The 21,979-nt window shown below is 39.5% G+C and overlaps 2 protein-coding genes across 4 annotated transcripts in view; one reads left to right on the top strand and one right to left on the bottom strand.

The window, feature by feature from the left end:
• Positions 1-8,755, top strand: part of LRCH3 (leucine rich repeats and calponin homology domain containing 3) — a 110,129-nt gene extending 101,374 nt beyond the window's left edge. For all 3 annotated transcript variants that reach the window (XM_068977299.1, XM_068977346.1, XM_068977214.1), the window contains one exon: positions 5,942-8,755. In XM_068977299.1, the coding sequence (XP_068833400.1) occupies positions 5,942-6,073 (132 nt within the window). In that variant the 3' untranslated portion in view covers positions 6,074-8,755. The remainder of the gene's footprint in view (positions 1-5,941) is intronic.
• A 1,237-nt stretch (positions 8,756-9,992) lies between these two features.
• IQCG (IQ motif containing G) overlaps positions 9,993-21,979 on the bottom strand; it is a 35,428-nt gene continuing 23,441 nt past the window's right edge. Inside the window, exons 6-8 of the mRNA XM_068979676.1 lie at positions 15,682-15,813; positions 14,607-14,708; positions 9,993-10,124 (exon numbers count right to left, since the gene is read on the bottom strand). Of these exons, the coding sequence (XP_068835777.1) occupies positions 9,993-10,124; positions 14,607-14,708; positions 15,682-15,813 (366 nt within the window). The remainder of the gene's footprint in view (positions 10,125-14,606; positions 14,709-15,681; positions 15,814-21,979) is intronic.

Raw genomic sequence — 21,979 nt, 5'->3', positions numbered from 1 at the left:
ACAAATAGTTAAACTTTTACCCTTTAAAAAACAATTAAATGTGATATCCTTAAAAAATATTATATATAATGACATAAATAGATAAATTTAAAGAAATAAAAACTGGTGCCATTTGATACTTTCTTCATTAATCATAACCATTACAGTTCTTGTCACCATATTTTGTTCAGTATTCAAAGAGAAAAACGTGACTCTTTTCTGTCATCTTAATTAGCTGTCAGAAACCCAGTATTGGCCTCGACTCAACAACTCCACTGTTTTCTCTCGAAGCTAAGCTCTTGTCCCAAGGGCTTTCACTGACAGTGACTCATTTTACCCAATTCACCATTCCTCTCTTTAACTAACATGAATTGAGAAGATCAAAGCATCACTTGTCCAATGGGCGCCTTTCCCTTTCAGCTTTTTTATAAAGGGGAAGCGAGCCCAGCTACACAGAGCAGCTGCATTAGGCAGTGTGAACTCCCGTGAGTGTTTTTCTCCTTGTATTAAGTAGATTTTGATTCTACTACTTACTTTTCACTTTTTTCTTTTTTGTTTTATTAAGCTGAGTTATAAAATAACTGAAATGCACATATAGTGATAGCAAGGATCGTTTTTGTTCCTGTGGACAAATTGAAAGCAAATTTGTCGTCTGCATATCCTATTTCTAAAGGCTTATCATCTCTTTTAGAACAAGCCATATTTAAACATATTGAGAGCATTAATAAGATTTCTAGATAAATAGCCCACATTTCTCCATATTAACAGACAGTTTATAATATTCCCATGTACAGTTTAACATTCAGGGTTTCCCTTATGCCTACTTAATTTGTTCCTACCAGACCATCACAAGCATGCCCAGTAGCTTCCCCAGTTTCTTAGCACAGTGTCTTTGAATAAGAGAATGTGGCACAGGTTGGTGCAGGGAATGGGAACCAGAGGGAGACTAAGAGTGATTAAAAAGAGGCAGTGCACACCTAGAGAGAAGGGTGCTAAAAGCGGCCCCACACAGCTAGACGCTCTGGCACACTTAGCCTGTGTCAGACTGTTAAAGGACTTCTTACAGTGTACATGCACTCTGGACTTTACAGAACCATCATCTGTCTCAGATTTAAAGTCCACACACTGAAAGTCTTTCAGAATGTAACTGCCATCAGTCAACAAAACCAAAAACAGTGTGCCTTTTATTTTTTTAATTTATTTTAAATTGTCTGATAATCACTTTACAGTATAACTGTGCTTTTTAAAGCATGCATGTTAATCTACTCTTTGCCAAGCAGTGGTTAACAGTTTTTATTTGAAGGCAGGAGACAGAAAAAAATGCAATTTAAAAGACTGGGTGTTTCTCCAGGGTGGTTTTAGACTGGAGTTCTTAACACATCCTCTCTCCCATCCCTCCTCCACCAGAAAGAGGAAGTGGACATTCCACACGGGCCACCTCCTCCTTCTCCACTTCCGCCTTTCACCCAAGCTCACCACCACCATCACTACCACTTTTAGATGCGTTCCTGTTCTGCTGCTACTTCTGCTAAAACACTTAATTGTTTGCCTAAAACGAAGAAAATTAATAAATACAGACTCATAGCTTTAAACTCACATTCTCAGGCCCTTCTGCCATGGAAGAAGAGAAGAAACCTATACGTCTTCTTCTCCATTTGTTCTCTCCTACTTCTGGGCATTATGACCTTTACCTAAACACAACCACCTGCTGTGTTTGACTTGTAAATAAAGTCAGGGATGTAATAATGATCATTTGAAAACAGATAACATGTAGTATTGAAAAAATTATCAGATCCTCTGTCCAGAAAACATGTGTAAAGATGAACGATTTCCCTTCTCAGTGTAACTTTTTATATGTTTACAAGTTAAGTTCTGAAACACTGAAGAATGCCAGTGACTATTGAAAACCTCCAGTAAGGCTAGGGATGTGGATATTCTCTTCTATCACATGACGCATTCAAAAAACGATAACGGGTGGTAAAAACTTCTGAGTCCAGTATATCATGTCGTAGAGTATTACCTGTTACGTGTGAAAGAGTATTTTACTGTTACCAAGTCCAGTAATGCTTTTAATTGCTTAATCTGTAAACTGGAGGGTTTGGATGATCTCTAAAGCCCCTTACAACTCTAGGTTAATAATTAGTAAACTGGACTTGATTTGATTTTTAGAGAAACACCAAGTCATTTAGTACAACCTGACTTCCAGGTAATAAATTTCCCTTGATTATCATACTTTCTTCATTCTTTGACCCTTCATGACTCACCTGGCTTTCTCTAAAAACTTCCCCCTCTTCTGTCCACCCCAAGGTTTTGTTCTTGCTTTCTGACCTATTCTTCTTTTGTTAATGGGGAAGAAGGAGCCAAGAAAGAGGTTGCCTCACCCACTCACCACCCTCAGGCCTCATATAACCCTAAGTCAGCATCCACCTCTGTTTATTTTATCTTGAATGTTCATAGTAGGCACCAACAATTTTATTCTGCTATTTAGTAGTAAAATCAAGCTCAGCACATAGAGGATTCTTTGTGGGTTTGTTTTTCAGCATTTTATTTTGATTCATCATAATAAAAAATGTTACAGGGCATGTTTCTTTGAATATGACTGAGATGATCATATTGAATTCTATACTCAAATCTGTATTTCTGATCCACTGACTTTGTTTTTCTGTTTTCCTTTCCTGCTCACACTTTGGACAGGACAATCTTTGTTCCCCTTCTGACATCCTTCAGCTAAACCTCAGCGTAAAAAGAACTGTTGAAACACTACTTTCTCTTGGGGCACATTCAGAAGAATCCAGTTTTGTCTCTCTATCTATCCAGCTTTTGGGTTTTGTGGCATTTTATTGTACTTTAATGTTAACTCTCTGTATGCTTTATTACTGGATCTTCCCCCTCTAGCCGAAAGAGCGCATTCCAGTGATTTTTCCACCTCATTCCTATACTTGGTAAAGGAGGTTTGTTTATCATTCAAAAGTATTTACATATGTGTTTTTTTTTTTCTGGCCATCAAAGAGCTAATCAATAAAGTAGATAAATCCTGTCCTCTTGTGCCCAGATGAGCAGTTCATGACATTAGGAAGCATTTTTGATGCTGCTGCTGCTAAGTCGCTTCAGTCATGTCTGACTCTGTGCGACCCCATAGACAGCAGCCCACCAGGCTCCCCCGTCCCTGGGATTCTCCAGGCAAGAATACTGGAGTGGGTTGCCATTTCCTTCTCCAATGCATGAAAGTGAAAAGTGAAAGTGAAGTCGCTCAGTCGTGTCCTACTCTTAGCGACCCCATGGACTGCAGCCTACCAGGCTCCTCTGTCCATGGGATTTTCCAGGCAAGAGTACTGGAGTGGGGTACCAGTGCCTTCTCCGCTCCTGGCCTGAGAGGCCTTGTTTCTCTCATCATGAATGCTGAGCAGGTTCTACTAATACAATCGTGAGCCTATTGTTAAAATACAACCTATAAGTTTGTTTCCAAATGGCATAGTAAAATTTCCATCTGGCTGTTTTTCCATGCCTCAGCACAACTTAAGTACTGAAACTGTGAGAAATATTAAAATTTTGATTTGCTGAACTTTTCAGCAGCTGTTCATAAGGAAACAGTTGTACTCTTTCTGTTCTGGGAGGGCACCTGGTCACTTAGATCTCCATATTGAACTGTGCCCTGAAATCCTGAAATCTCTTTTTATTATTAGGCACAGGCCCACCTAATAATTATTTGCTGTCTGGACATCTGGAAGGCACTGGCCATTTAATCTTAATAATTTTAATTTGATTAGGATGATCAGTCCAAAGAAATGTTGGTTCCCTAGATTGCTATTCTGAGCCCATTGTGTACACTGAAAACAGTACACAAGCCAGTTATCTGGAGCTGCCCTCTCAGGAGTTGGCACCTGTCAGCACATTTATTATGTTTTGTTAAACTTCATTTCTGGAATCCTATTTAGAATTTAAAATGGGAATTTATGTATTTTCCAATATATTTGAACCGTGTTAATCGGTGAACTTGTATTTGATAGGCTGTTGAGATTATATCTGAACACTCGCGGGTAAAGTATTAGGCAGCAATCTCTGTTTTGTACCCAAGGCAATGAATATTGTCTCTTTCAGAATGTTTAGTATATTAGCCTCTAGCCTTAATGCTTGAAACTACTTTATATGGCATTCAGATTCTGGTTCTCGTAAACAGTGTTTCTGAACATTCAGGAATCTCCTGAACTCTGTTAACAAAGTTGGACAACTGAACTCAGGTATGAAGGGAGATTGTGAGGAACATGATAACATCATGTAGAAGTCAGTCTGAGGATCTGATTGCTTTGGTTTCTTTCATATTAAATGGGAAAAGTGTTTAATACATTAAAAACTGTTTACTGTCAATGCTGGGACATTGAACACTGTTGAAAAGTTCAGTTTTATACAGTAGCAGTGCCTTTCAGAGTTTGGGGGAGACGTTTTTAAGGTGTCTGAGTCAGAGATCAGTTTTGTCCCTTTAAAAAACCACTGATAATACACATGGTGTGGTGTGTTGTTTGGAGGGCGTGATGGTGCATAAGTCAGCTAGAAGGCAAATGTGCATCTGGAAAGCATAAGCCACTGAGGGAATGTCTAAACCATGGGCTCACAGGTCGCAGGGCACTCCTGAAAGTGGAGATCAAGGAATCTGCCTCAGAGGAAATATGTGTCTCCCCCAAAAGCAGAACACTCTGCAGGTTCATAGTAAGTATAGTTAATCTGTACTTGCAGTTGTACTCAAAAGATTTACACAACATTGCTAGTTTTATAAGATCAAAAGTTTCCATTTATTGTGTTTTATCAAGGTAAGTATTAAAAAGAAAGTAAAGCAAGAATACCAGTAACTGCTCATAATACATACTTGTTATATTTTTTATTGCAACTGGTTTTGTAAAACTTCCTGTATTAAGTGCCAGTGAAAAGCTGAGGAATATCTTCTTTAATAAATATGTATAGTCACTTCTTCAGTAGAGCCAGAATTCCACTTTCATTCCTTTGAGAGTAATCATTCTTTCATTTAATCAGTGACATATGTTATTATGATATGCCTTTTTTTCTTGTATGAAAGGATTAACCAAACACATTAATGAGGTAAATAAGAAAGAAGCAATTTAACTTCCTTAAGCAAATACATAAAAACTTTTCAGATATATGTTAATTAAGATGTTCTTGACTAAACTCACATCATTGTTCTCCAGCATAATTTAATCCATTAAATACCAGGATATGAAACACTTTTTCAGGTATGATTACTGTATTTAAATTCTATAATTCAGAGTTTTAAGTGATTCAAACTGGACCTTCCATAAATTACCCAGTGTGGTGGGGGTAGGCGGGGATTTTCTCAAATACATCTAAATCTCAAGAATATACGTCAGTTTCTTCCTGTGATGCCTGTCTGGTATGAGAACCCTGATTCTCATAGTCAGGACTATAATGTAGATAGTGGCCATTCCTGTCTCATGCAGTCTGAGTTATGTCATGAAACTGTCTCGCGTTCTTGTGGTTTGTAATTTCCAACGCATCTTCTCCTACAATATTGTATCTTTAGGCTTAAGCCATCTGGTAACTTGGAACTGGTTTTCTGTTTTCACCTGTCTCATTTTACTGATCTGATCTGCATTGCTTTTTTATTCATCAAGAATGAAGGATGTTGCTTTTACTCCATCATAGTATGTTTATCCTCTGTTGTATGCATAAGTGTATGTGACTTGTCTATTTGCCGATATTCAAAATAATCTGTATGTACTTTTAGTTGTATTAATAATAATAATGTGACAGTGAGTGTCAGGTACCATTTCTGTATAACTCATCTGAACAGAGGTCAGATTCGTAGCTACTGACTTTTCATATCTCAGTTCATTATTATGAGGGAGAGAAGAGATGCTTATTTTTTCTTTTCACTTCTGTGACGTTCATCCTCTTTTCTCTTTTGTTTTTATGTCACGTTGTCCCATTTCAGGAGCAATTATGTTTGCCTCTCCACATTTTAGAAGAGAAAGGTTTGAGCCAGGTTGCCGTGACGGTCCAGGCTCTCCTGGAGCTTGCCCCACCCAAGCAGCAGCAGCAGCAGCACCAGTTATCTGCTGTGTAAGGACTCCCAGCACCTTGGGCATTGGCCTGGCCAAAATGGAACAGGACAGCGTGACTGCTGCTGCCCTTCATCTGCTTAACAAAGCGCTTACGTGTTCTTAAAAGGGACTGTTTCCATGATTCCTGACAGGAATATTTTGCTTCATTTCTCCATTTTAGGGGAGGTTATATCAACTTACATTGAATTGTTTATGAAGACATGGTTGGTTTTCACAAATGAAACTTCATTACTGAGAACCCAACACTGACAACCAGCCTGGCTGTGCTTTTCTAGAGTGGGCTCTTTTATATACTGCAGACTGACTTCTCGGAAGGGTATTTGGCTTTCTGGCAGGCACAGACATGCTTTTATTTGTACCTGTTTCCAAGCCCTCTGGAATCCGCAGGTTTCTAACGTGGTTGTTCATTAGAATCTCCTGGAGAATTTGTTAAAATATAAATTCCCATCCAGTGGGTCTACAGTGAGCCTGGGTATCTGCATTTCAACAACCATTCCAGGTGTTCCATGTAGTGAAGACCATTGTTCCAAACTAGATATTTGTATAATTTGGGGGAGTGATGACTCCACTGTGTTTCTCTGCCACACTGAAGATCAAAAGCTATATTATACTTGGACTGTTCTGTCCAAAAAAAATGTAAACACTCCAGATTCTGCATAGTGAACCAGGGAAACAAATACTGTGGTATTTAAGGCCAGTGTCCTAGGTCTCCCCCTAGCACCACTTAGAGGCTGGACCCTATATCATCCCACTGTTACTCTAATCAAGCACTCTACACACAGGTTCCAGATCTTCAGGCTGGTAGCACGTGGCACTTGGCATCCTGTGTGTTGACTTCTCTGAGCACACCCCTTCTCCCCTCCTCCCACGCTGCTGCCAGGATACCTGAATCTGTGAACATCTTCCATTCACACACGGCAGATTCACTTCCAGCTCCCCAACTAACGGATGATTATGAAAATAAAGGAAAAGCCAAATTTCTTATATTTCTTTCAGCTAACGGCCAGTTTCCATAGCTGAATTAAAGCACTTGTAGCATTTTAAAACAGCTGCTGTCTTCATTCTACCAGTGCCTTATTAACTAAACTGTGAGCGCAGTAAAATGACCCAAGGCTCAGACAACACAAAACCTTTATTCAAATCTAAGCCACTTGGGTCTTTTTTCCCCTATATTTTGAGCCCCTTTTAGTTGTTACTGATATCTTCTGGTATTCACTGCCTTTGTAAACCAAGTAAATAGAGTAAGTGAAGATACTAGTTATCTAAGTTTTTTCCTGTTGTTAATTGTTCTGGAGTTTCTTTACCAGTACATGCATTTAAGCCTAAGTCCTCTCTTTTTTATCATGTAGCAGCATTTAAAAGTAACTTTGGATAAAGTCATGTTGTGTATCTGGTCAAGGTAATGTTTTCTCCTTGTCATCACAGGTTTAACCTTATATAATACAAAACATCTGAGCTCAACGCCCAGTCCTTCAGGGTCTTTACAAAAGTAAAATGTATTTTAAGTGCTTAGAGCCAGACTCCATTATATTTACATTTCCAAACAGACCCACCAATCATACAGCTTGTTTAGAATTTAACTATAAGTATTTTTACTTCTAGTCAATGTTAAACCTCAGTATAATCTCCAGATTATAGAGAACAGTTTGAAATGAAACTCAGCAAAGGCCACTATTTGTCACATATTATGTAAGGAATAATCCCAATCAACATACACAGTGCAACATTTGGAACATTTGTGACTAATTTTCCCATGGGACTAATTGGACTTTTTAATTTATTTCAAATTCTATACTTCGCATGAAACCTTATTCATATATTTTACCAAACTAATTCAAATTTATGTTTGAATTTTTAGAAAATATTTGTGTACAGTTTTGGTTAATAATGAAAGAAAAATATAAAATATATTAAATGTCTTTTCTATGTCAAGATGCAAAACAAGTCATGTTGGAAAATTTTTGTACCCAGTATTTTGTATGTGTCTTTTTTCTTTTTTTTAAGCTGGAAAGAAAATTTAACAGTTAGCCTTGCTAGACTCTAACGTAAGCTGAAGATGGCTTTGTAACACATCCACCTGACCATTTATGAGCTTCCTCCTGAAGCAGCGAGCGTCCCAACACTGAAGAGTGAATGGAGAAGAGGCTGAGTGCCCGCCCACCAGGGCCCCTGCCAGCTGCGGAGACTTTAAGCCAGCAGGCTTCTGGGCTTTGAAACATACTAGGTTAGCACTCCAAACAGTTTTCTCTAGAAACAACTCATGGGAGGAGGGGCCTCTGTATTTGACTAGACTAGAGTAGGACACTTAGTAGCTGTAGGTCACTTTCCTTAATAGCTTTTGAAAATAGTTTCACAGCTAATCAAGGAGTCTGATTTCTCTACTTGGTAACAGTCCAGCAATGACTAATGATAGATGACTGTGCTGGTGAGTATGATGAATTTTTTAAAACTAAGCGCTTAAATGGTTATAGAAATGAAGGAAAACATGGATATTTAGAAACTTTTTATATACATATTGCAATAAGATGGTTTATAGCAGATTTCATTTTATTTCTGAAAATGTTATAAACATGTAATTAGTAAAAAAAAAATTTTGTAAAACACTGTCCTATATTTGTATGTGTGTAAATATAATGCATAAGTTCTAAGAATAAATACGTCAGTATCATGTATGTTATTTTAAATTGCCTGTATGCCACTTTACATATTAACATTAAAATAAAAGACAACACTTCAGTAGCATAAAATTAAAGGCTGATGTGAAAATGTTCATATCTAAAGTATGGTTTCCTTGGAAAATAAAAGGGTAAATTCTCTGATGGAACATTGGTACAAACTTGTAATAGCCTCTTGAGATCAAAATGTACTTTTTTTAAGGAAGTGTAGGTACAAGTATTGTCTTATATTTGGAGTTAGATATGGCTTACTTTTGAAATATTACATATCTGGAAAGCTTTTCTCAGGAATTTCCAACTGTTCTATAATTGTTTTAATGTTCCAAGACAGTTCTGTTCTGATTAATTGAGCCAAGAGTGACCCCATGAGTGGGCTCATGTTCTTTTAAAAGAACATGACTAAGCTTGTTGTGCCAGGTACAAGTTAGGATTTTCACATGCGTTACCTTTTTCAGTCTTAATACCCCATAAGATGACAGTCATTGAGTAATAAGCAAAGCAGCTATAGGCCCTGGTATCTCACTTATCAAAAATATCTCCAAACTCATCTCCCCAGTGACCTGTATCTTCTGTCTTTCCTATGTATGGGTTGTGTATCCTGACATCTCATTTCTATCTTCCATTTATCATTTATATCCCTACCTATTTTCCAGAAAAGGAGCTGAAGCAGTTTATAATAAGATACATGTTCTTATGTGGCATTCCCCATAAAAAACTAGTAAAGTGATAATAAATTTAAAAAGCAAGCACCAACCTTTATTAAACTTCACTGTGTATGTATTATGCTAGACTCTTGATAAACACCACCTTGTAGTTCCTACTGAACACCTCACTTTTGCTTTTACTACTAAGTATCATTTTTCATGATAGGCAAATTGAATAGTCAGAATCAGACGTTACAGGAATTACGTTTTAATGCATCACTATAACTAAGATTATGTGCTTTTTTTTTTTCTGGTGAACAGAGCAAAAGGAATCTTCACAAGACTTCTAAAAATACTTCTTCCCAGCAGTTGTTTTTTTTTTTTTCTCAAGTTATGAAGAAGCCCTAAATCACAGTATAATCCTAATTCAGGGTTTGAAAACTAGTATAGCAGTCAAAGTGACCTAGTGTAACCAAGCCTCACCTAGGAGTATCCAAATAAGAAACAACCCATAGGTGAGTTATCTGTGATGGTAAAAGATATTTCTTAACTCCGTTCAGGTCCTTCCCATCTCCAGAGCACCAACAGAAAACATAACTTGGTCACTTCTTGCCTCTTCTCTTGTCCTTCTCTTTGCCTTTGCCTTTTACATCCTTGCTGTCATCTTTGTCCTTAGGCATTTTGAAACCACCAATTTCTCTCCGTACCACAGTGCCTCGCCACCAGGCCTGGAGCTGAAAGAGAACAGGGAAGTGAGTATACTTTGTAGAATGCCTGACAAGCTGCATTTTTTTCTACATAAGGGGATGGTTTTTTCATAAAATAACTTCTGTGAAGATGGTCTCTGAGACACAGAAATGGCCAAGCATACCTTAAAGCAGTGCTAGTCTGTTCTGCAGCTTGAAGTCCTACACTCTAAAGTTCTTAAAGAATAAAAATAAAAGGAATCTGATTAGGCCTGACTTTTCCTTTGCATGTAGAAACCTGATTACCTTGTACTGCTGTTCTTAGGAACATTCAAGTTCCCCAAATCAAAAAACCATTTACTCCAAAAGGGATGCTAGTTACCTGAACCATAGGTAACTCTGTCAAAAATGTGCAGATAAACTAAACTATAGATGATTCAAGGTTTCCTGGTGCATTTCAATCTCTAATGATTGATTCAGTTCAGTTCAGTCACTCAGTAGTGTCCAACTCTGTGATCGCATGAACCGCAGCTCGCCAGCCCTCCCTGTCCATCGCCAATTCCCGGAGTCCACCCAAACCTATGTCCAGCAAGTCAGTGTTGCCATCCATCCATCTCATCCTCTGCCATCCCCTTCTGCCCTCAATCTTTCCCAGCATCAAGGTCTTTTCCAATGAGTCAGCTCTTCGCATCAGGTGGCCAAAGTATTAGAGTTTGAGCTTCAACATCAGTCCTTCCGATGAACACCCAGGACTGGTCTCCCTTAGGATGGACTGGTTGGATCTCCTTGTAGTCCAAGGGACTCTCAAGAGTCTTCTCCAACACCACAGTTCAAGAGCATCAATTCTTCGGCACTCAGCTTTCTTTATAGTCCAACTCACACATCCATACATGACCACTGGAAAAACGATAGCCTTTACTAGACAGACCTTTGTTGGCAAAGTAATGTCTCTGCTTTTCAATATGCTGTCTAGGTTGGTCATAACTTTCCTTCCAAGCAGTAAGCGTCTTTTAATTTCACAGGGGCAGTCACCACCTGCAGTGATTTTGGAGCCCAGAAAAATAAAGTCAGCCACTGTTTCCACTGTTTCCCCATCTATTTGCCATGAACTGATGGGGCCGGATGCCATGATCTTAGTTTTCTGAATGTTGAGCTTTTAAGCCAACTTTTTCACTCTCCTCTTTACTTTCATCAAGAGGCTTTTCAGTTCCTCTTCATTTTCTGCCATAAGGGTGGTGTCACCTGCATATCTGAAGTTATTGATACTTCTGGCAGTCTTGATTCCAGCTTGTGCTTCCTCCAGCCCAGTGTTTCTCATGATGTACTCTGCCTATAAGTTAAATAAGTAGAGTGGCAATATACAGCCTTGATGATATACAGCCTTAACGTACTCCTCTTCCTCTTTGGAACCAGTCTGTTCCATGTCCAGTTCTAACTGTTGCTTCCTGACCTGCATGCAGATTTCTCAAGAGGCAGGTCAGATGATCTGGTATTCCCATCTCTTTAAGTATTTTCCACAGTTTCTTGTGATCCACAGAGTCAAAGGCTTTGGCATAGTCAATAAAGCAGAAATAGATGTTTAAGGATCAGAACTCACCTTCAAAAAGGATTTAGTTAGCTCCCTTGAATATCTTGGTCATTAGATACAACTGTTGTGAATACAGTCTGGGCTGCTTTAAAATCAGACTAAACCCCAAAGACAGAGCAAATCCACTAATGAAAATAAAAATGGCCTTCAGCTACTTACAGTTTTGCTCTAAATCGAGGAAACTTAACAAATAGAAAACACCATAGAAGCTTAATAAACACTTGCTAACTGTACATCTGACTCTCCTAATGGAAAGCTCAAGTTTGGGTTTAAATACCTGGTCCTGAATGTATTACACTTTAAAGCTTACTTCCTTAGTTCACCCCCTTATACACATCCCAAGCCACAGCTTGCACACCACAGGGCCTCAGCAGATGCTCTTTCGGAGAGAAGGGCAATCTTCAACAGTACAGTTTCAGTGCAGCTGATGTTATATTTGCTTGAAAATATTTCCCACAATCTGACTTGCCAGTTTCACCATCACTAATAAATAAAAGTTCGTATAAAACTTCAGTTTCTTAACTACTACTTACCCTTTTGACTTTTTTGAGAAAAGCTCTTATCAAAACCTAGCAGATAGTCTGAGCTAATATAAATAGACCTAAATCAAACCCCTTATCACTATACAATGGAAGTGAGAAATAGTTTTAAGGGACTAGAGTGCCTGATGAACTATGGACGGAGGTTCGTGACATTGTACAGGAGACGGGGATCAAGACCATCCCCATGGAAAAGAAATACAAAAAGCAAAATGGCTGTCTGGGGAGGCCTTACAAATAGCTGTGAAAAGAAGAGAAGCGAAAAGCAAAGGAGAAAAGGAAAGATATAAGCATCTGAATGCAGAGTTCCAAAGAATAGCAAGGAGAGAGAAAGCCTTCCTCAGCAATCAGTGCAAAGAAATGGAGGAAAACAACAGAATGGGAAAGACTAGAGATTTCTTCAAGAAAATTAGAGATACCAAGGGAACATTTCATGCAAAGATGGGCTCAATAAAGGACAGAAATGGTATGGACCTCACAGAAGCAGAAGATATTAACAAGGGTGGCAAGGATACACAGAACTGTACAAAAAGGATCTTCACGACCCAGATAATCATGATGGTATGATCACTCACCTAGAGCCAGACATCCTGGAATGTGAAGTCAAGTGGGCCTTAGGAAGCATCACTACGAACAAAGCTAGTGGAGGTGATGGAATTCCAGTTGAGCTATTTCAAATGCTGAAAGATGATGCTGTGAAAGTGCCACACTCAATATGCCAGCAAATTTGGAAAACTCAGCAGTGGCCACAGGACTGGAAAAGGTCAGTTTTCATTCCAATCTCAAAGAAAGGCAATGCCAAAGAATGCTCAAACTACCACACAGTTGCACTCATCTCACATGCTAGTAAAGTAATGCTCAAAATTCTCCAAGCCAGGCTTCAGCAATACGTGAACCGTGAACTTCCAGATGTTCAAGCTGGTTTAGAAAAGGCAGAACCAGAGATCAAATGGCCAACATCCGCTGGATCATTGAAAAAGCAAGAGAGTTCCAGAAAAACATCTGTTTCTGCTTTATTGACTATGCCAAAGCCTTTGAGTGTGTGGATCACAATAAACTGGAAAATTCTGAAAGAGATGGGAATACCAGACCACCTGACCAGCCTCTTGAGAAACCTATATGCAGGTCAGGAAGCAACAGTTAGAACTGGACATGGAACAACAGACTGGTTCCAAACATGGAAAGGAGTACGTCAAGGCTGTATATTGTCACCCTGCTTTTTTAACTTCTATGCAGAGTACATCATGAGAAACACTGGGCTGGACGAAGCACAGGCTGGAATCAGTGTGCCGGGAGAAATACCAATAACTTTAGATATGCAGATGACACCACCCTTATGGCAGAAAGTGAAGAGGAACTAAAAAGCCTCTTGATGAAAGTGAAAATGGAGAGTGAAAGAGTTGGCTTAAAGCTCAACATTCAGAAAACGAAGATCATGGCATCTGGCAAATAGATGGGGAAACAGTGGAAAGAGTGTCAGACTTTATTTCTCTGGGCTCCAAGATCACTGCAGATGGTGACTGGAGCCATGAAATTAAAAGACGCTTACTCCTTGGAAGGAAAGTTATGACCAACCTAGTCAGCATATTCAAAAGCAGACGTTATTTTTCCAGCAAAGGTCCATCTAGTCAAGGCTTTGGTTTTTCCAGTAGTCATGTATGGATGTGAGAGTTGGACTGTGAAGAAAGCTGAACGCCGAAGAATTGATGCTCTTGAACTGTGGTGTTGGAGAAGATTCTTGAGAGTCCCTTGGACTGCAAGGAGATCCAACCAGTCCATCCTAAGGGAGACCAGTCCTAGGCGTTCTTTGGAAGGAATGTGGTAATGCTGAAACTCCAGTACTTTGGCCACCTCATGCAAAGAGTTGACTCATTGGAAAAGACTCTCATGCTGGGAGGGATTGGTTGCAGGAGGAGAAGGGGATGACAGAGGATGAGATGGCTGGATGGCATCACCAACTCGATGGATGTGAGTTTGAGTGAACTCCGGGAGTTGGTGATACATAGGGAGGCCTGGAGTGCTGCGATTCATGGGGTCGCAAAGAGTTGGACACGACTGAACTGAATATAAATAGGATCTTAAGAAGCAGTGGGATATTAAAAAATTCTTTTAAGAGCTCTGTTGATTAGAAATAGTATTCATAAGTGTGACCTCTGGGGACACGGTCTAGGCTTTGCATCCACTGTTAACCGCCTCTTCTTTCCTAGATTAAAAACTGGGGGGCACGTCCTCTTAACTGTCTCCCTGCACCACGGACGATGGCAAATTCCAGTGATTAGGTCATGCTTCCTCACAGATCTCCTGCTCTGTGTCTGATAATAAACAAGAGGTGCTTTGCATTCCTCAGTGTTCTGCCAGTTACAGAATTGAAAAGGCCCCAAGATGCAAAGTATGGTTTTTTACCTTTATGATGCTCCTCAATTCCAAGTCATCCTGTTCTCTCTTCTTCCGGGTCTTCTCCTTTTCTATACGATCTTCAATGATGACTTGTTCATATTCCCTTATCTGCAAAAGTAGACATTAATCGTGTTACAGGACCCAGCCAAGCTGTGGCCCACCCAGACCTGCTTCCTTTGTTCATGCCACATCGCTTGCAGGATCTCAGTTCTCCCACCAGGGACTGAACCCAGGGCCAAGGCAGTGAAAGCCCAGAATTCTAACTACTAGGCCACCAGAGAACTCCCTAACCCTACATGTTTAATTAAAAACTTTAAAATGAACCATACCAAATTAAACCCTCCAAAAAAGAAAAAATTTACTTGATTCCTATATTGTCAGTATTCACGTTAGCTTTATAATTGTCCCCCGAATTTTTTCAGCTTGAATAAATTTGCTTTAAAGTCTTCTAATAAAAATGAAATACTAACTTGATATGTGACTAATGACATCAAAATAATGTAATAAAAAACTAATAGAAGGCACACCTACAAATAACCATCTTTTAACAGAAATTTGAGAAGTTCTACACTTGTTCAATGATAAAACCATAATCAGAAGGTTTTATAAATCATTTATAAATTATCTTCAGAGATCTTAAAGTATTAATTAAAATAGTGTCTAGGTCAAGGGGTTTTGGATAGCGTTAAAATAAGTTATATATGTAAATCTGGGTTTGATCCCTGTGTTGGGAAGATGCCCTGGAGAAGGGAAAGGTTACCCACTCCAGTATTCTGGCCAGGAGTATTCCATGAACTGTATAGTCCATGGGGTCACAAAGAGTTGGGTATGACTTGAACGACTAAAGAAGAAAAAAGTAAAATACTAGAAAAGTGCCCAGGCCAGATTAAGCCCTATCAAGTGTCGGCTGCTGCTGTTATTGTCCCATCAATGAGGACATCATCATCTTCAGAAAAGAATCCCAGTGGTTGACAGGCACACCTCCACTTCATGACCAAAAACTGTACCCCAGCGACCAGCTTAGCTCCCACCCACTCCTCCATGCTCTGCCTTAATGCTATTGAGACTCCCCCTTCCTTACCATCTTTGCAAGTTCTTGAAGGTGTGCTAAGTCACTGGCCTTAGCAGATTTGAGGGCATTTAGTTCATTCTGTTTCATTTCTGTGTCCTTATCAAATTTCTCCATCCAGAACTCTAGCTTCTCCTCAAGCTTCTATTTGGAAGAAAAAAAAACATTAAAATGTGGCCAGACATGAAACAGTATATACTGTATGAAATCATGTATATGAGTTTCAAGAACAAGCATGACTGTTCTATAGGGAAAGAAGTCAGAATAATGGTTACTTTGGTGGGGGGGGGATTGGTGGTTTATTGATTGGGAATGGGGCGGGAGGGAAACTTCAGGGATGCTGAAGCTTCTATTTGGAAAAGAAAAAAACATTAAAATGTGGTCAAACCTTTGGCAAGTCTTAGCAAGAAACACAGAAGACACAAACTTTTAAAAATAAAGGATAGAAAAGATAAGTTCAGAAATAAAATTTAAATTGTAAGAGACTACAGCTTATATCTTTGTACTAATAAATTCAAAATGAATATTTTGATGAAATGGATTATTTCCAGGAAGACATAAGTTACCAAACATGACTCAAAAAGAGTTTTTTTAAGTAATGACATCATTAATCATTAAAAAAACAGAAAAGGGAGCCAAACATCTCTCCTTTACCCAACCAGACTGTTTATGACTGAATTTTACCAGTTTTAAGGAACAGGTAATAATCTATTTTGTTCTATTTCTATTAAGCTAGTTAGCATAACTGATCACAGTATAACAAAGAAGCACTGAAAATGAATCTATAGAATAATCTCATTTATGGAATACATAAATACAAAATAAAAATCTATAATTCTAACAGTCTAGTAAAAGAATCATAAATTATAAACAGAGTAGATTTATCCCCATATTTAAAGATGATTCAACATCAACAAGTCTACTAATATATTTTAACTTATTAACACATTAAAAGAAATCATATCTTCTCAATGGATTTTTTAAAAATCCATCTCATAAAACTCAATCTTCATTCCTGATTAAGAAAAAAAAACACTTAGCAAGATTTGACTAAAAGGAAACTTTATTAACTTGATAAGGCTTACCTTCCATAAACCTGCACCCCAAATGTCATAAAATCCCCGTTTGTGTCAGTTATCAATTTCTTGCCTCTCAATTCCAAATCACCCTTCACTGACTAGCTTTGTAAGACTGGATGATTGCAGCAAACACTTCTTTCTGCAAACTGGCACAGTATTCAGCTTTGTCAGTAGAGGGTGCTAGAGGGGCATGACAAGAGCTTCTCTCCTTGGTTCCCACTGCTTCCGCCTTTGTGTCTGGGCACAGCTGATGGTGTCACGGATGTGACATACTCAATGGCACTTGTTCACCAACTTTTACTAACACAACAGACAGAGTCTTGCTTGCCAAACACAGTCTACAGTTCCCTGCTGCCAGCTTTACCCCACTAACTGTAAACCAGCTCTGACCCAGGCAACAAAGCAAATATTTATTCCTCCCTTGGACACTTTCCTCCAGCCCTAGAGTTCTCTTGTATCCCTCCTTTTTAGCCAATCCCTTATTAGCAGTTAATGATTCTTTTTTTAATATGTTCCCTGCTCAAATTACCAATGTGGTTTCTGTCCCCTAACTGAATGATAATGATACAGAATTATTATCAAAACTAGTTTGTCTCCCACCTTCTAATTCATGTGTCTCACTAAGTCATCTAAAATCCTTGCTTCTGTTCATCAGATACAATCGGCATAACACAGTAAGCTACTAGGGGGTGTCGTGGAAAGTCAAAGCAGGCGATGATCTCTGCAACCATAATGTGGCAGAGAGAGCAGAAACGACACAGCCCTGATGGAACTGTGAGTGTGTACTGCTGGCCCAGCCAGGTAAAAGTAAACTGTTTCTGCAGTTTTTTCCAAATGAGTTTGGAGACAGGGAGTTTAGTCAAGTTAATAGCTGCCGTTCAAGATTTTCTCCAGGAAAGATGTGACGTCTGGAACAGTGTCTGCAGTTGCAGTCACCGTTCGATTATATTTACATTAGTCCACAGTCACTCTGCAAGATCATTAACCGCACAGGCCAAACAGCTGACTTGAACGGGGACGTGATAAATGTCACTACCTCCACTTCGAAGCCTTTGATGTTGGCATTAATTTCAGCAGTTACACTGAGACTGCAGTACTGCTTATGTTCACCATCTTGGTAGGGATGGGAAGTCCCAGAGTCCTCTACTAGGCCCTTCCTATCATAATGGCCCTCACTCCATGAATCAGGAGCCAAGGTGAAAATTCTGTCACCAGCTATGTCTTACTCCAACCATATGTTCAGTAACTGGGGAAAATAACCACAGAGTGGATCCATAGAAAAGTGAGCCCAGAGTAAATCAGATTTAAGTCTCCATCTATCACCTGATCATCGTAATCGCCCATTTTGAGAAGGGTCCACAGTGATGTCTTGAATCCCCAGGAATTAGCATCAATTCAGAGCCAATGTTTAGTGACCTTGGAAGTTCTGGGTATTTTCTTTTTTCCAGTGAATAGTCACTCTAATAAGTAGGTCCTTAGGGTAAGGCTTAGAGGAAGATTCAATTGCATTAATTGTACAAGTGAACAATTGCTACTGAGTTCGTCTTCAGGGGGACCTGCCGCCCTCAATCAAGGGGCTCTGGGTCTGTGAATTTACTTAGTTTGGAAACTGGGTGAGAGGCCATGACTCTTCATTGTGGTGATTCAAATCAAGTTTTTGGCTACTAGATTTGGACTTTTTCTCTGTTGTATAGATAAAGTACTGCTTTCTCCCAGCACCTCCCTGTAGTTAAATGCAGCCACATGTCCTCTGGCACTCCATGATCCTATCAACTCCACTGAAATCAGGAGTGTTATCACCCGTGGTCTTACCTGGCCTACATAAGAAACCAAACACAGGGCTTTTCAAGGATGCAAGTATTCCCCTAACTAAGAAGCTGAAGTTGAACGGTTCTATGAAGACCTACAAGACCTTTTAGAACTAACACCCAAAAAAGATGTCCTTTTCATTATAGAGGACTGGAATGCAAAACTAGGAAGTCAAGAAACACCTGGAGTAACAGGCAAATTTGGCCTTGGAGTACAGAATGAAGCAGGACAAAGGCTAATAGAGTTTTGCCAAGAGAACACACTGGTCATAGCAAACACCTTCTTCCAACAACACAAGAGAAGACTCTACACACGGACATCACCAGATAGATGGTCAACACCAAAATCAGATTGATTATATTCTTTGCGGCCAAAAATAGAGAAGCTCTACACAGTCAGCAAAAACAAGACAGGGAGCTGACTGTGGCTCAGATCATGAACTCCTTATTGCCAAATTCAGACTTAAATTGAAGAAAGTAGGGAAAACCACTAGACCATTCAGGTATGACCTAAATAAAACCCCTTATGATTATACAGTGGAAGTGAGAAATAGATCAAGTGACTAGATCTGATAGACAGAGTGCCTGATGAACTATGGACAGAGGTTTGTGACATTGTACAGGAGACAGGGATCAAGACCATCCCCAAGAAAAAGAAATGCAAAAAAAGCAAAATGGCTGTCTGAGGAGGCCTTACAAATAGCTGAGAAAAGAAGAGAAGCAAAAAGTAAAGGAGAAAAGGAAAGATATAAGCATCTGAATGCAGAGTTCTAAAGAATAGCAAGGAGAGATAAGAAAGCCTTCCTCAGTGATCAGTGCAAAGAAATAGAGGAAAACAATACAGTGGAAAAGACTAGAGATCTCTTCAAGAAAATTAGAGATACCAAGGGAACATTTCATGCAAAGATGGGCTCAATAAAGGACAGAAATGGTATGGACCCAACAGAAGCAGAAGATATTAACAAGGGTGGCAAGAATACAGAGAAGAACTGTACAAAAAGGATCTTCATGACCCAGATAATCACAATGGTGTGATCACTCACCTAGACCCAGACATCCTGGAATCCGAAGCCAAGCGGGCCTTAGGAAGCATCACTACGAACAAAGCTAGTGGAGGTGATGGAATTCCAGTTGAGCTATTTCAAATGCTGAAAGATGATGCTGTGAAAGTGCTACACTCAAAATGCCAGCAAATTTGGAAAACTCAGCAGTGGCCACAGGAATGGAAAAGGTCAGTTTTCATTCCAATTCCAAAGAAAGGCAATGCCAAAGAATGCTCAAACTATCGCACAATTGTACTCATCTCACACGCTATTAAAGTAATGCTCAAAACTCTTCAAGTCAGGCTTCAGCAATATGTGAACCATGAATTTCCAGATGTTCAACCTGGTTTTAGAAAAGGCAGAGGAACCAGAGATCAAATGGCCAACATCCACTGGACCATTGAAAAAGGAAGAGAGTTCCAGAAAAATATCTATTTCTGCTTTATTGACTATGCCAAAGCCTTTGACTGTGTGGATCACAACAAACTGGAAAATTCTGAGAGACAGGAATACCAGACTACCTGACCTGCCTCTTGAAAAATCTGTATGCACGTCAGGAAGCAACAGAAAGAACTGGACATGGAACAACACACTGGTTCCAAATTGGGAAAGGAGTATGTCAAGGCTGTATATTGTCACCCTGCTTATTTAATTTATATGCAGAGTACATCATGAGAAACGCTGGGCTGGATGAAGCACAAGCTGGAATCAAGATTGCCAGGAGAAATAACCTCAGATACGCAGATGACACCACACTTTTGACAGAAAGAGAACTAAAAAGCCTCTTGATGAAAGTGAAAGAGGAGAGTAAAAAAAGTTGGCTGAAGCTCAACATTTAGAAAACTAAGATCATGGCATCCAGTCCCATCACTTCGTGGCAAATAGATGGGGAAACAGTGGTAGACTTTATTTTGGGGGGCTCCAAAATGACTGCAGCCTTGAAATTAAAAGATGCTTACTCCTTGGAAGAAAAGCTATGACCAACCTAGACAGCATATTAAAAAGCAAAGACATTAGTTTGTCAACATAGTTCCATCTAGTCAAGGCTATGGTTTTTCCAGTAGTAATGTATGGATGTGAGAGTTGGACTATAAAGAAAGCTGAGCACAGAAGAATTGATGCCTTTGAAGTGTGGTATTGGAGAATACTCTTGAGAGTCCCTTGGACTGCAAGAAGATCCAACCAGTCCATCCTAAAGGAGATTAGTCCTGGGTATTCATTGGAAGGACTGATGTTGAAGCTGAAACTCCAATACTTTGGCCGCTTGATGCGAAAAGCTGACTTATTTGAAAAGACCCTGATGCTGGGAAAGATTGAAGGCAGGAGGAGAAGGGGATGACAGAGGATGAGATGGTTGGATGGCATCACTGACTCAATGGACATGAGTTTGGGTAAACTCCAGGAGTGGGTGAGGGATAGGAAGGCCTGGCATGCTGCAGTCCATGAGTCGCAAAGAGTTGGACACGACTGAGCAACTGAAGTGAACTGAACTGGATGCATTAGCAAAGAACTGTCTTCTAGGAAGGAGTGTCTCACAGAAACTTGTTAGAGGTGGGTGTTTGAGTTGGTGTTAGGCCATACATGATAAATTCACATTGTATTCTTATCTCCCTAAGTCTTTTGAATTCTCTGCTCTGTCATAGCAAAGAACCACTGACATCTCCACTTCATTAAATGAGTCCAGGTTTTAGTTAACCAATCAAGCTAACTGTTAAGAGTCATCTCCAGCTGGACAAGCTAACACATTAAATCCAGAATCTCTAGTAAACAGGTCCACATCAATGAACTCGACCTAATCCAGTGTTCTATTCTACCTTCCTCAGCCCAGCAACCTTAGAATCCATTCTCATACCTGTCTCCTGGGCTTATGCCAATATATATTAGTAAAGTCTTGTAATTCTTTTAGAATGTAAGTTATATCCTTCTAAGTTATAGTCATCTGAGTTATCTGTGAGCCTGGAACCCACTGAGATTTGACTCTAGTGATGGAACCACGGACAAAAGGGGTGATTGCACTAGGTCTTGAGAGATAGCAGCCCCTTTTCAAGGCATCTGCCTCAGATGAAGTTATTATCACAGGGTTTTCAGGGAAAATAAGACTAATCTACTCAGACATAGGAGGGCAGGCTACTTCCACCAGCAAGAGAGGCTTACGGTGACTTGGGTGTTCAAGAAATAAATTACGTACCAGGAATTCCCATTCCAAGTTGCAGGGTCCTATTTTTTCCCAAGGAACCCTAACGTGCACGTGAGAAACTCATCATGACCATGAATGAATTCACGTGTAATACTGACTGAAACACCAATAAAACCACCAATAGAGAGACACTGCCACATTATCACTTTAGTAATACTGCTAAACATTACACGTGCCATTCTA

Source organism: Capricornis sumatraensis, chromosome 1 (genome assembly GCF_032405125.1).
Source record: "Capricornis sumatraensis isolate serow.1 chromosome 1, serow.2, whole genome shotgun sequence".
NCBI lineage: Eukaryota > Metazoa > Chordata > Mammalia > Artiodactyla > Bovidae > Capricornis > Capricornis sumatraensis.
The sequence above is the reverse complement of the archived record's forward strand: the minus strand, read 5'-3'. Positions and strand labels throughout refer to the sequence as shown.